Here is a 13,025-nt window from a genome sequence, read left to right as displayed (position 1 = left end):
TATATCTCTTGATCTCTCTCTTTTATTTCTTCTCTGACCTAGGTATTCTCAGTAGCATGTTGTTTAATCTCCATGTATTTGTGGTTCTTCCTGCTTTCTTTTTGCAGTCGATCTCTAGTTTCAAAGCATTATGATCAAAGAATATGGTTGGTATGATTTCAACCCTCTGATATTTGTGGAGGCTATCTTTGTGTCCCAGTATATGGTCGATTTTTGAGAATGTTCCACATGCACTAGAGAATAATGTATAAGCAGTCATTTTGGAATGGAAGGCTCTGTAAATGTCAATTATGTCTAGTTGGTCTAATGTGTCATTTAAGGATGTGATTTCCTTATTGATTTTCTTTTTGGATGATCTGTCCTTATCCAACAGTGAGGTATTTAGATGGTGTTTCGGTCTGTTTCTCCCTTTAGTTCTGTTAGTAATTGCTTTACACATTTCAGGACTCCCCGATTGGAAGCATAGATATTAATAAGTGTTATATCTTCTTGGTGCATGATTCCCTTTATCATTATGAAGTATCCTTCAGTATCTTTCTTTACTTTTTTTATTTTGAAGTATATTTCATCCAATATTAGTCCCAATACTCCCACTTTTCTCTGAATGTCATTTGCTTGAAATATCATTATCCACCCTTTCACTTTGAGTCTGTATTTGTCTTTGGAGCTGAGATGTATCTCCTGGAGGCAGTATATGGTTGGGTTTTGTTTTTTGATCCATTCTGCAACTCTGTGCCTCTTTATTGGTAAGTTCAGTCCACTTACATTTAGAGTGATTATTGAAATATGAGGCCTTCTTATAGCCATTTTATCTTTTGCTTTCTAGTAGCTCGATGTTTCCATTGCTTCCTTGTCCTTGCGTTTCTGTTTTCTTTATTTTGGTTGGCTTTTGTGGGTTTTGTCTCTGGTTCTTCTTGTTTTATGTTATATACTTCAGTTCTGCATCTTTGGTGTATGGTTACCATTACAAATATGTAAAGGATAGTTACACACACACACACACACACACACACAGTTGTCCATTTTCTTCTGTGTATGCCTTATCTCCATTCCCCTTTGAGAATCTGGATCTTTGAATTCTCCCCATTTTAGTCATTGTTATCTCAATTTGTCCCTATGTATGCTGAATGTTCATTACTATCTTGCTATAGCAATTCTCTTCTTATTATTTAAGCTTACAGTGCCCTGTTCTTAGGAAGGGTTGCACTCCTCTGCTTCTATTTGCCTGCTAGTCATCTTACTCGTAATTATGTACAATTTTTTTTGTCATTCTGTTTTAGGTGAGCTGACCCCTTTCAGTATTTCCTATAGTACAGGCCTCATAGTTAAATTTCCCTCAATTTTTGTATGTCTGGAAAGATCTTAATTCCTCCTTTATATCTAAAGGGGAGCTTAACTGGATACATTATTCTAGGTTGGTAGTTCCTTTCACTTAATAGTTTAAATATTTGATTCCATTCTGGCTTGCAAGGTCTGTGCTGAAGAAGTCTGAGAACAATCTAATGGGTTTTCCTTTATAAATTACTGTTTTCTCCTTGGTTGCCCTGAGAATTCTGTCTTTGTCATTGATTTTTGATAATTTTAATACAATGTATCTTGGTGAAGGCCTTTTTGAGTTGAGGTAATTGGGTGTTCTGTTGACTTCTTGAATTCCAAGCTCCAGCTCATTCCCTAGATATGGGCAATTCTCATCCACTACTTGTCTGAAAATGCTTTCTAGTCCCTGCTTCTTTTCTTCACTTTCGATAATGCCAATTATTCTTGTTTCCTCCCCTGATGGTATCAGCTAGTTCTTGTATTTCTCTTTAATTATTTTTCATTTTTCAGTTTTTCTCTTCTTCCTTCTGATTTATTTCTAGATTTCTGTCTTCGATATCACTGATCCTTTCCTCTATTTGGTCAACTCTATTTCCCAGGCTTGCCATTTTATATTTCAACTTTTGCAGGTTTTTTTTTTTTTTATGTCCAGAATTTCTATTTGGTTCTTCTTGATGATTTCTATCTTCTTGCTCTGCTCATCTTGTTGTTTTTTCAATTCCTGAAATTATTGATATGACTCATTTTGGAGCTCACTGAGTTTTATCAGAAGTACCATCCTGAATTCTCTGTCATTTAAGTTGCATATTTCTTTGTCTGTAAGCTTATTTTCTGGAGATTTTTCTTTCTAAGAAAAATCTTTCTTTCTTTCTAAGATGCCTTGTCACATTGATTGTTCATAGTGTTTAATGGACTATTTCTCCACCTGGACATTAATGGAAGTATATTCTGTTTTTTTTTTGTTTTTTGTTTTGTGTGTGTGTGTGTGTGTGTGTGTGTGTGTGTGTGTTGTTTTCCCAGAAAGAGGATGTATTATATAAAGGTCTCTTTAGCCTGCTACAAAGAAGTCACTTTTCTTTTGGTTTCCAGTAGGTGGCATCTAAGCCTCTTGGATCCCTGCTTTATATAAAACCTTAATAATGGCTTTATATAATGCCTTTATTTTCTTGTAGATATTTAATCACATTCACTACCCTCAGTTTCAGTCTCTGTCAGTGTCTGCAACAGTCTTGGCAGTGTTTGCTCAAATTCCCTTGAGGCTCCGTGGTGATCGATCTTGTAGGGTGTTGGGGGAGGGGCCCTATGGGTTGGGGGTTGCGGCTCAGCCTTGGCTTTACAACCGGGAAGGGTAAAAATCAACTATTGTTTCTCTGCCGTCCAGTCCCACTTCTCTGCTTTCTGTCCTGCTGACTGGGCACTGCCACAGACTATGGGTAGCTCTGTGCAGGCAGGGCTGTTCAGGGAACTCTCTGCTCCTTCTCCTCTCCTCCTCCTCCTACAGGGAGCTCTGGTGGTTGTGAGAGGTAGCTTCTTTATTCCTCTCAGTCCACTACCCGACACCCTGAGTTCTGACCTGTGGTAGCTCTTATGCACAGATCCTACTCTCAGCCATACCCATGTGCAGTTTGCATGTTTTTTGTTGAGTTTTAGATGTTTAACTTATGGTTGTTTTAAGGGGAGCGATCCGAGGATGTCTCTCACTCCACCATGTTTCCTTTGCTTGGAGCTGATGGTATTTGTTCAAGAAAGTCTCTCTTTCTGTTTTTGATACACAGATATTTAAGGTGATTTTTGTAGATGGCTAATTTTGTCAATTATATTCTGATTTTACTAGTTTAGTTAAATTCTTTTGAGAAGCACCTCACTCTACACTCTAACATTCAGACTAGTTGCATTCTTTTTCTACTCATGATCAAAAATGAACAAACTATTGCAAAAGGGATCTTATCAACAATACTTGTTGCTTCAAGAAAAATTGTGTTGGAAAGGAGTACAGCAAAATGAAAATAGCTTAATTTATAGTGATAGCATGACAGTGGGTGAATTTTTTGCTTTCGATAGGACTTATTAATGATATTTATAATGAAAAAATAATGAATATTAATAACACAATACAGTAAGTAACATTTAAGATATTATATGTTCAGTGAGAGTATGGACCATGTTTTATTTAGTACAGTCTCTTTTGCTTGATAGAATTCTTCAAAAGCTATTTGATGCTAACTGCTGTTCTCAAGCTGCTTGGTTCTTCTCCCTTTATTCTTTTAGGAAGAAGAAGATATAGAAATGGCTGTTATCTACATACAAAAGTTACTCCGGGGCAGAGCTGTTCAGAACATGGTATGTAGAGTCCAACTATTGGCCCTGTACTTCTTTGCAAATAAATTTATAGAGTGCATATATGCTTGGTTTCTTGGGGTGAATTCCAACTTGCTCCCTGCTATCCTATAGAACTATACTCTCAAATTACCTACCCATTTCGTTCCACCGCCATAGATTGTCCAGGTGGGTGACACAGTGTCAAGGAAGGAAAGGACCCGCCTGCTGTTTGACACAGTTGTAACCAAGGCAGTGTGAAACTAATATCTTCCTTGCAATTACTAAATCCATCAATTTTCTTACCTGAATTTTGACTATTAAAGTATCACAAATCAAGTAGATTCCCTAATTTTCCACCAAGTCACAATACAATTATCTGAGCTGCATATAGCTAATAATACCTGAATAATAAATGAACTAGCTAAATAATAACTACAGTTTTGAACCCCTACTGTATGCCCACATTATGTATTCTTTGCTAAACACATATCATCTTTTTTTCTATTGATTACTACCCAGTTTTTTTACAGGCAAGTAATATGAGTCTGAGAGAAATTGTGTTAATTCAACTCTGGTCTTACTCACTGTAAAGATGTACCCAGATTATTTTTCTGCCAGAGCAAGCACTCAATCTAAAAATGGACTGATGTAAAGCCCAGATAAAATTTGTTTTTGCCTCCAGACAGTGATAACTTTTAAGAGAATAAATTATGAAAAATAAGTCCAAAGAAGTTGGGCAAGCATCTTGTGTTCAGCATTGTTCTTTACTCTCCTTTCAGTATTTCCCCAGGAGAAATGCCACAGTTCAGACAGCACATTGCATATTATAAACCAGGGGACAGATCTATTGGAAGAGAAAATATGGTCATGAACTATACCATCACCAGGATTCTTAGGGAAGGAGCACAGGAAATGAGGGGAAGGTTCAAGTGTCTTAATATGACCATATAGTTGTCACTTTGTCTTTGAAAGGTATTTTAAGAAATTGAGTACACTAACTGATAACTAAGCTCCTTCTCTGCCTGAGCAGCCGAAGGCATAAAACAGAGGGCTGAACTTGCTCTGTGGATCATGCTCTGTCATCCCAAAAGGCAGAAAAGAACCCACTGTTCACAAGGGCCTCACAGGTCACTGTGTGTTAGTCCTTGTGCCTGGCACAAGGGATGCTAATTTGCAAGTCTCTGATTTGATTTGATACAGATGTTTGAAGGGAAAGAAAAGCGTCTAGAGTTGATCCAGGAGCTGCGCACCACCCATTCACTACAAGAAGATGACAGGCTGGTGAAGAAAGCTGAGAAGCAAGTGACCTTGGCCTTACAGCGGCAGAGGAACTTGCATGACCACAAGGTTCTTTCCTTTTCTTTCTTGTTACTGTTTTGTTACATTTTCTCCCTCGATTTTTATTATTGCATGAGCAATATTATATATGCTAATAAATAAATAGTGATGAAAAAAAAAATCTCCTACAATTCCATCACTCTATCACAGTTAACATTTTTAAACAATGCTGCTGCAGTCCATAATTTGAATGGGGTGTGCCCTCATTGAATTGAATATGGCCTTATTTTATTTGAAAAAAAAAAAAGAAAAAGGAGAAGAAAAGAAAAAAAAGAAACCTATAGTTTAAAATGTTTTTCCCTTCCAATTTTTCTTAAATAATTTGTGACTCTACTGTATTTCAGTTAGTGGGAGCTTAGCAGAATGAATAAGGAATAAAAGCAATAAGAAAAAGTGAGAAATAAGATTTAGTTTTAAACATCAATGCACATTTATGAGCTTTGGGGCTATACATAGCTGTTGGTTAAACTGCATTTTAAATATGTTAATATCGCATGATACTCTGTGACTTTCAGCATGACCTCTGTGCCTTGTCCACTTGACAACAGCTGGTAATAGCAGCTCTTATCCAACAACTGCAAATGTTTTCCTGTCATCTCCTCATGTTCATCTCTCTATATACAGTTTTTATCGTTGATTACAGTACAGATACACTTTTACTACCTATCCCACTTATCTGTAAATCAATGTGAAAAAGGATCAATTTGTACAGAGTTTAGTGATTGAAGAAAGTACATTTACAATAAAATTAATATAACCCACCTTTAGTAACACACATCTCTGTGTTGTGTGGAATTGGGCACAAATGATTAGCAGCTCAAGAATGAGCACACCTTTGTTTCTTTTGCATGACAGCAGGACTAGATGGTCACTGATCTTGGTGCAGCTAGTGTGGGGGAGGGAAGAAGAAAGCCACAGGCTGTAAGACCAAACAGAGGGACCAGAGGAAAAAGAGAATGTGGACACTGAAGTCTCTGAATCTAGAGTTGAGAGTCCTGGAAATGATGGTGACAGGGCTACATTTCCATTCAGATGAGGAGCAGAACGCCCTGGAAGCACCAGGTCCCAGGACCTGGATAGGAAAATGCCTTCCCTGGATCTGCGTGGTTTCTGATTATAGACTCTGGCAGATACACCTAAGCCAATCCAGGCTTTTCAACTCATCTGTCCCATTTACTGGACAAATACATGGATGATATCATGTCAGCTAAGAGCTAAGGGAGTTAATGGGAAGAGCTGTCATTAATCCAAGGACTCACCCTGCTTCCCTTCAGCTGTACCTACATACACCAGCGGTGTGCAGGGGCTAGAGGGAGCAGGCACCTCACAGATACCCAAAGCAGTGCTGATCTTCACCTTTTCTCCTTCTCCAGAAAATGCACAGTTCCCAGTTAGATAATGCACTGTTTGATACAACTACAGCAGAATCAAATTAAGTTGTACTACTTGAGCATACCCACATTTTTCACTGAGGAAGGTGGCTAAACACGAACGGGTAGCCATCTTGAGATTTTAAAGGTTGTATTTGCTCCCAAATGAGGGAGCTGTGATCCCTGGAGATGAGGAGAAAATCTATTTGTGATCTCTTGGCTGAATGACCACTTTATAAATGTGAGGAGTAGTGAGATGTTCATAGTGTCACCCTGTCTTTCCAGCTCTTCCTATTTTGTAAATAAAGCTGGACTTTGTGGTCAGAAGGCATCTGTGGGCTGGGTGGTGGGTAAGGATGAGGATGAGTGTGTTGGGGCTAGCCACTAAATTTGAATGACAGTCTCACCCAGTAGCCTCACCACCTTTGAGACCTGTATGGGTTTCTTCTCCTCAGATATAAACCAGAGAGGAACTGAGCACAGAGGCACCACTTTCAATGTTAAAGTAGCAGGCAGGTGGGAGGAGAGCTCTTGTCCCTCATACCTGTGGATGGGAGAAGGAACAGGTTGAAGCTTCAGAGGACACAGTCTTCTTTAACACCTTGATTCTCCATGTGTCAAAGACAGGACAAAGGGATCCACAGATACTGTGGTTTATTCCTGGTCAAGAGCTCCAGGGCTCTATTTTTCTGCAGTGATCACATAGACATATATTTTTCCTGCTTCATTCTAAAGATAGTTGTTAATGACTTCGAAGTTATTTAAAAGAATAAAAAGGCCATGGATTTTCTATTTTCATGTTTAATAAAATAGATGAGTTGAAAAGCCTGGATTGGCTTAGGTGTATCTGCCAGAGTCTATAATCAGAAACCACGCAGATCCAGGGAGGGCATTTTCCTATCCAGGTCCTGGGACCTGGTGCTTCCAGGGTGTTCTGCTCCTCATTTGAATGGAAATGTAGCCCTGTCACCATCATTTCCAGGACTCTCAACTCTAGATTCTTAAAATCTCCCAAATCTGTGTTACAGGACCAATCACTAAAAAATTAAAAGGTATCATAAGTGAATTTTTAGGAGATACTATTTTATTAAACTCCAATATTATATTTCAATAAAACCTTTGACATTTTCCTTCATGTCTGAAGAGATATAGCGCTTTGCGTTCTGGATAAAATTGAAATAAAAATATATGGTCTGTATGGGCAATAATAGAAATGTTTTTGCTAAATCCTCCTTATAACTGGAGGATTACAATTTATCAGTGACCAACTGATCAATCTACTTTCTCATGTCTAAATTTGTATCGTAAGTTTTCTTAGTAAGTCTTGAGACAGGGCCAGTGGAAAGATGATATGTCTAATAAAAACTATGTGCATTCTGAAACTGAAGTGACTATCAAGAGTTCTGGGTAATCCAGCAACCCTCCTTATAAATCACCATTCTTAGTGGTATTTGTATCCTTAAAATTATATTATTTTAAAGATGTCGCTGATTGAAAACCATTTGGCTGGACTGGAAGGAAGGGTGCTAGCAGACATGTTTGACTTCCTGTGCAAAGAGCTGGTGAGACTCCAGGAAGAGAGGAGAATCCATGCCTTTGCCATGCTGGCTGAACGACAGCGGAGGATGAGAGAAGCCGAAGAGAGTGGTCGGCGCCAGGTGGAACAGAGGCGCCTGCGGGAGGAGGACCAGATATTTAAGGAGGCAAGTGGGGACAGTGGGATGTCTGAGAGCTGTTTATAAAGAGCTGAGTAAATCCAAAGGAAATTCATGATAGGAAATGGCATTTTTTTATTTTTTACTTTTCATTGTATTCAACAAATATGTATTGAGTTCCTATGTGAAGGCATTGTGGATACCTTGGAGGGAAAAAGCCAGACATAGTCCCATCTCTCATAGAGCTTAAATACTATATAACCCTCCTTATAAGTAATATAGGATTAGAAATATATTAAGTTTCATGAAGGAAACAAATGGGGCCCAGTGACACGTTTTAAACATGTCATTCTGCTTGCTGTGTGGAGAGAAGGTTGGAGGGAGGCCAGAGTGGAACCATGGAGATCAGGAAGGAAGCTGTTGAAGGAGTTTAAGGCAGGGTGAGAAACCGGGAAGACACATATGATGTCGTTTCCAGCTTAAGCAATTGGGAAGATGGTAGTACTATTTTCTGAGGTGGGAAAGCTGAGAATGCAATAGGTTTAGAGGCAGAGGAGGAATCAGGAGTTTGGTTTATATTAAGTTTAAGACATCTTAGTGGAGGTGACATTTCAGCAGATGGGTATCCAAGATGGAATTTAGAAGAGAGGTTTTAGCTAAAGATACAAACTTGGGAGTTCGAATACCAGGCTATAAATTAGAATTCTGACCAAGACACAATGGATATGAAATTCCAAAGTGACCAAGACATAAATTCAGAAGAAATTTGAGGAATTCAAATACTATTTATCATTTAAATTCCCAATCTCCCTTCATATAACCCTGTTGAAAATAAATACAGTTGCATATAAATATACCAAAACACAGAATGTATGCGTTAAGTAAATTTTCAGAAACATAACTTATAAACATTGAGAAATATAGATACAGAAAATTATCAATTCATATTTAAACACATACACACTTTGCAGGCACACACACAAAGACATATTCACAAATATAGTTCAGTGCACACAATATTAGCAAAGACGTGAAAGCACACACATAGACACACATTTGCCACGTACATGTTTCCTTATTCACTCATGCACACAGAAGCACAAATATGTCCAGAAACTTACACATTTATAATGATATACTGAAACACACAAATACATATATTGCTATAGGTGGACCACATTAAACTTCCCACCTCTGAACTATATTACAAGACATCCCTTGGTGCACCAACATAGATCGCTGTTCATAATGGACACTGAGAAAATGTATTTGGGTTGGCTGCTTACTTGGTTGACACTGTATTAAGCTGGTCATTTGGTCTCTCCTGTAGGGGTTCAAGGTTATGGCCTTGGTGTTTTACAGGTAGATACACAGTAAACATTACATTCTCAGAGTCCTGCTGCAGTGCCAGTCAAGAAACAGGTGCTGAGTCTTTACTGAGTCCCAAGCATTATCTCAGATACAAAGAAATATGCAGACATGAAATAGAAGTGTGCTTCTCCCAAGAAGCTCAAAATAAGTTGAGGAGACAGAATGCATACAAAACTAAGTATGCTGCACTTGATACTTTCCGTGTATCTACCTGTAAAACGGGCAAAACATAACTGTGTTATTTATGGTTGCACACTTAAAGACCAAAACTATAAAGAAAAGTAAGTGTTTACTATAAAATCTTGAGATTGGAAGGCAGATTTCTGAGATACTGGCAGTGGCTGCATGGGTACTGGCTTTACTCTAATTCATTACACTGTATATTTTATGCTCTAAATGTGTAGTCTACCTCACGATTTCAAGAAAACTTAAAAAATGAGCAGTGCAGGGCTGATGTGATAGTTTAAAAATTTCATCAGAGACCCAGGGTCCCTCTAGCTTTCTGCTTTTCTGTCCCAAAGGCATGGACCTCATAGCAGTTTTAGATGATTTCTAGTGCTCCAGCCCAGCATATGTCCCCATGAAATGAGAAATGAAAAAGGGTAGGGGGAAGCTAGATCTTTCCCTTTAAGAATCCTTTCTGGAAGGTTCCTAGATCACTTCTGCATGTATTCCCTTGTCTAGAACTTTGGGTGTTAGAAAATGTAGTCTTTATTTTAGGGACCTGATGGCTCAGCTAAAATCTAGGGGTTTTATTATTTAAGTGGAAGGAGAGAAAGGGCACTGGGAACCACCTCTGAGTTTCTGCCATAGGTAGTTTGACCAAGTCACATTGCTGGTCAGAACAAAGCCAGGATCCAAAACAGGGTTACTGATGCTGAAGTCCATGATCTTTGTGCGTTGTTATATTGCGACCCCCAAGTAAGACCCATAATTCTAAAATGGGCTAGATGTATGCGGGCTGCCCAGAATGGGTAGGCAGGCGGATTAGAAATAGATTGCCTAGAAAAGGAATGGGCAGTGAGAGGGCTATTAACTTAATGAAGGAACTAGATGTGCTAAAAAAAAAAAAAAGTCAACCAATGTTTGTACATTTTCTTATCTTGTTTATAGTAGCCTTCCGTTTTCTAGTAACTGAGGTATTTGGGGGTTTCGCAGGTGGTGAAAGTTCATCAAAGTACTATAACTTCCTATCTGGAAAATATAATACTGAAAACCGAAGAGAATACTGCAGAGGAACAAGCCAGGGCGGAAATTGAGAGGATGGCTAAGAAAATCAATGACGTTGCTTATGAAATGGAAAGCCGGTATGTACCAAGAGAATGGGTGGTTGGATGGACAGCCCACTTGCCGTTACTTCTATGTATCTTTCAAGAGTTTAAGATTTTACCACCAGGGACACCATGCTTCGGTGTCCATAATTTTATCAGTATAACTCCTTAGAAGCCAACATGCATATACTTTTGTATGGTAGGAGCATTGGGAATAGAATTTTCAGCTGTCTGGTGCAGTCCGGATCACTTTCATTATTACTTACTTTTAGAATGCCACAAAGCATGAAAGGAATGTGAATCCGTAAGTGAAACATTACCTGGACCTCACCCCAAGATGTTTGGTTTCCATGTATAAGTTGTATCTCTAACATTCCCTTTGTGGCAGCAGGACAAGTGAAGGACAAAGTCAAATTTGATTTTTTCGTGGAGTTAACCAAACTCACCAGGAATGGAATATTTCAGATCACTTAATCAAGGAAAAGGCAATGGTAGGATTTGAGCAGTGGAGTTCCTTACATAAGTAAGGAGGATCTAAACATAAATAGGCAGCTCAAGTAAAGCAACAAAGAAAATAGTTTAATGTGTTTATTTTTCAGTCGAACTCAGCTTCAGTCAGAGGAAATTGTTGCCGAGTTAGTTTATAGTTTCCTGATCCCAGAGGTGCAAAAGGACTTTGTCAAAGAAAAAGGTAAGCCAGTATAAATGCTTCAGTTTATGAATTTTTTTCAAAGATATGAACTATTTTCACTGTCCCAGAGGTGTAGAGGGGGTACAATTCTAATGCATTTGACAGAGTACCCAAATCTAAACCTTCTTTAAGAGAAAGCTACAAAGTTCCCAGAAGAAATGTATTTTGTGATTTGATTTTTTAAAAACATAAAGCAAATGTTGAGAATATGCAGGATTTTGAAACTGTAGCACCCTTTTTAGGCAGGGCACATGCAAGGTGGGTGTCGAAGAGCTGGGATGCCTGAATCTACTCTGCTGCTCTGCCTGTGTCAAACATCTGTATTCCTGCCAGGACTGTGTCTAAGTATAAATATCCTTGTCATTTGTCAAAAGTGATGTGTTTTTGAAGAATGATGCTGTTAGTCAATAGACAAGGATAAAAAATATGTCTAAAGAAAAAGAATATTCTTCTGGAATTATCAGACTTTTGGTGACAGACCTGAACCCAGAGGGAGGGGTACAACTAGAAGATAAATATTTAAATGAAATTACATCTTGGAAAGTTTCACGGTTACACAGAGGAATTCTAGACAGATTTAAGAGAAGTCTAGTATTTCAGATCAGTTAACTAGGGATAAAGAAATGAGAGAGTTCTCATGCATTTCAAGAGAACAAAGAAATATCTTATTTTCCCGTTATGATTGTACTGTAATTTTTAAACCAGTACCCTCTAGCAATAAGCATTTAGTTTTTTTCCAGCGTGTTTTCCTGGAACTAGCAGAGCTACAATCAAGGTATTTTACACATATCCTGGTCATACTTATGAGAGGAAATTCTTAGCAGTGCAATGCTAGAAGTAGGATACGTGCATCTTACATTTTGATAGATACTACCAAATTGCCACCACGAAAAAGAGTGATCCAATTCATATTCCCATCGACAGTGTATGATGGTGCCTACACCAGCAAAATTTAATTTTAAGATCAAATAAAAAATATTTCTATGTCACCTTATATTATAAAAGGGATCTTGTGTTACCCAGATCCTTAAGAAAATTTGCAACTCCTTTCTACTTTTCCTAGGTCCCAAGTGAGATCAGCTTGCTTCAGATCAGTTCTACCTGAGGGAATTGAAGGAGAGGGGAAGTAGTGTGTTGACACCCCATCCCCGCCACCTCCCCCCCGGTTCTCCTGATTCTGAGGGGAAGGAGCTGGTGGAAGAAATTGAGCTGAAGGAATCCAGTGGGCCTTGTCTGTGGGCAAACTGGGCAAGTCTTTACCTCTTTCCTTGTATGCGCACCAAACCAAGAAAAACATACAGGCACACACTAGGACCTTTTGTTTCTCTTTTCAAATAAGAGAACCATGTGTATATATTATATATACTCTTTACCCCAAAGTAAGATAATATTATATACAGACAGTTTTGACATCTCTCCTTTTTTTTTAATTTAAAAATAATGATTGGAAAGACCTTGACGAGACCTGTATATAGATGTAAAATAACAGTAACTACCAAATTTTAAATGCATCCTAAGTTCTAGACAATGCACTAAGCAGTTTTAAAAGTACTTTATCTCAATTTCTTAAAATAGCTGTAGGTGTGTTCTCATTTTTCATTTAAGAAAATTAGTGCTTAGAGACATTATATGACTTGCAGATTTGAAACATGGTCTATGTAGCTCCAAAGTCCCCATACTTTCAACCATACTG

General features: G+C 38.2%; 1 protein-coding gene across 7 annotated transcripts in view; it reads left to right on the top strand.

The window, feature by feature from the left end:
* Positions 1–13,025, top strand: part of CFAP91 (cilia and flagella associated protein 91) — a 72,446-nt gene that overhangs the window by 39,517 nt on the left and 19,904 nt on the right. For 6 of the 7 annotated variants that reach the window (XR_004950386.1, XM_036219004.1, XM_036219002.1 and 3 more), the window contains exons 12-16: positions 3,586–3,657; positions 4,837–4,983; positions 7,826–8,047; positions 10,529–10,677; positions 11,220–11,332. Coding sequence is in view for 6 of the 7 variants with exons in the window: in XM_036219004.1 (XP_036074897.1) it covers positions 3,586–3,657; positions 4,837–4,983; positions 7,826–8,047; positions 10,529–10,677; positions 11,220–11,332 (703 nt within the window). In the remaining variant the exon portion in view is untranslated. The remainder of the gene's footprint in view (positions 1–3,585; positions 3,658–4,836; positions 4,984–7,825; positions 8,048–10,528; positions 10,678–11,219; positions 11,333–13,025) is intronic. The other variant, XM_036219007.1, reaches the window with a different exon arrangement.

The sequence above is a fragment of the Rousettus aegyptiacus genome, unplaced genomic scaffold (assembly GCF_014176215.1).
Source record: "Rousettus aegyptiacus isolate mRouAeg1 unplaced genomic scaffold, mRouAeg1.p scaffold_m13_p_4, whole genome shotgun sequence".
In the NCBI taxonomy this organism is placed as follows: Eukaryota; Metazoa; Chordata; class Mammalia; order Chiroptera; family Pteropodidae; genus Rousettus; species Rousettus aegyptiacus.
Note: the sequence above shows the minus strand (reverse complement) of the source record. Positions and strands in the feature narration are given on the sequence as shown.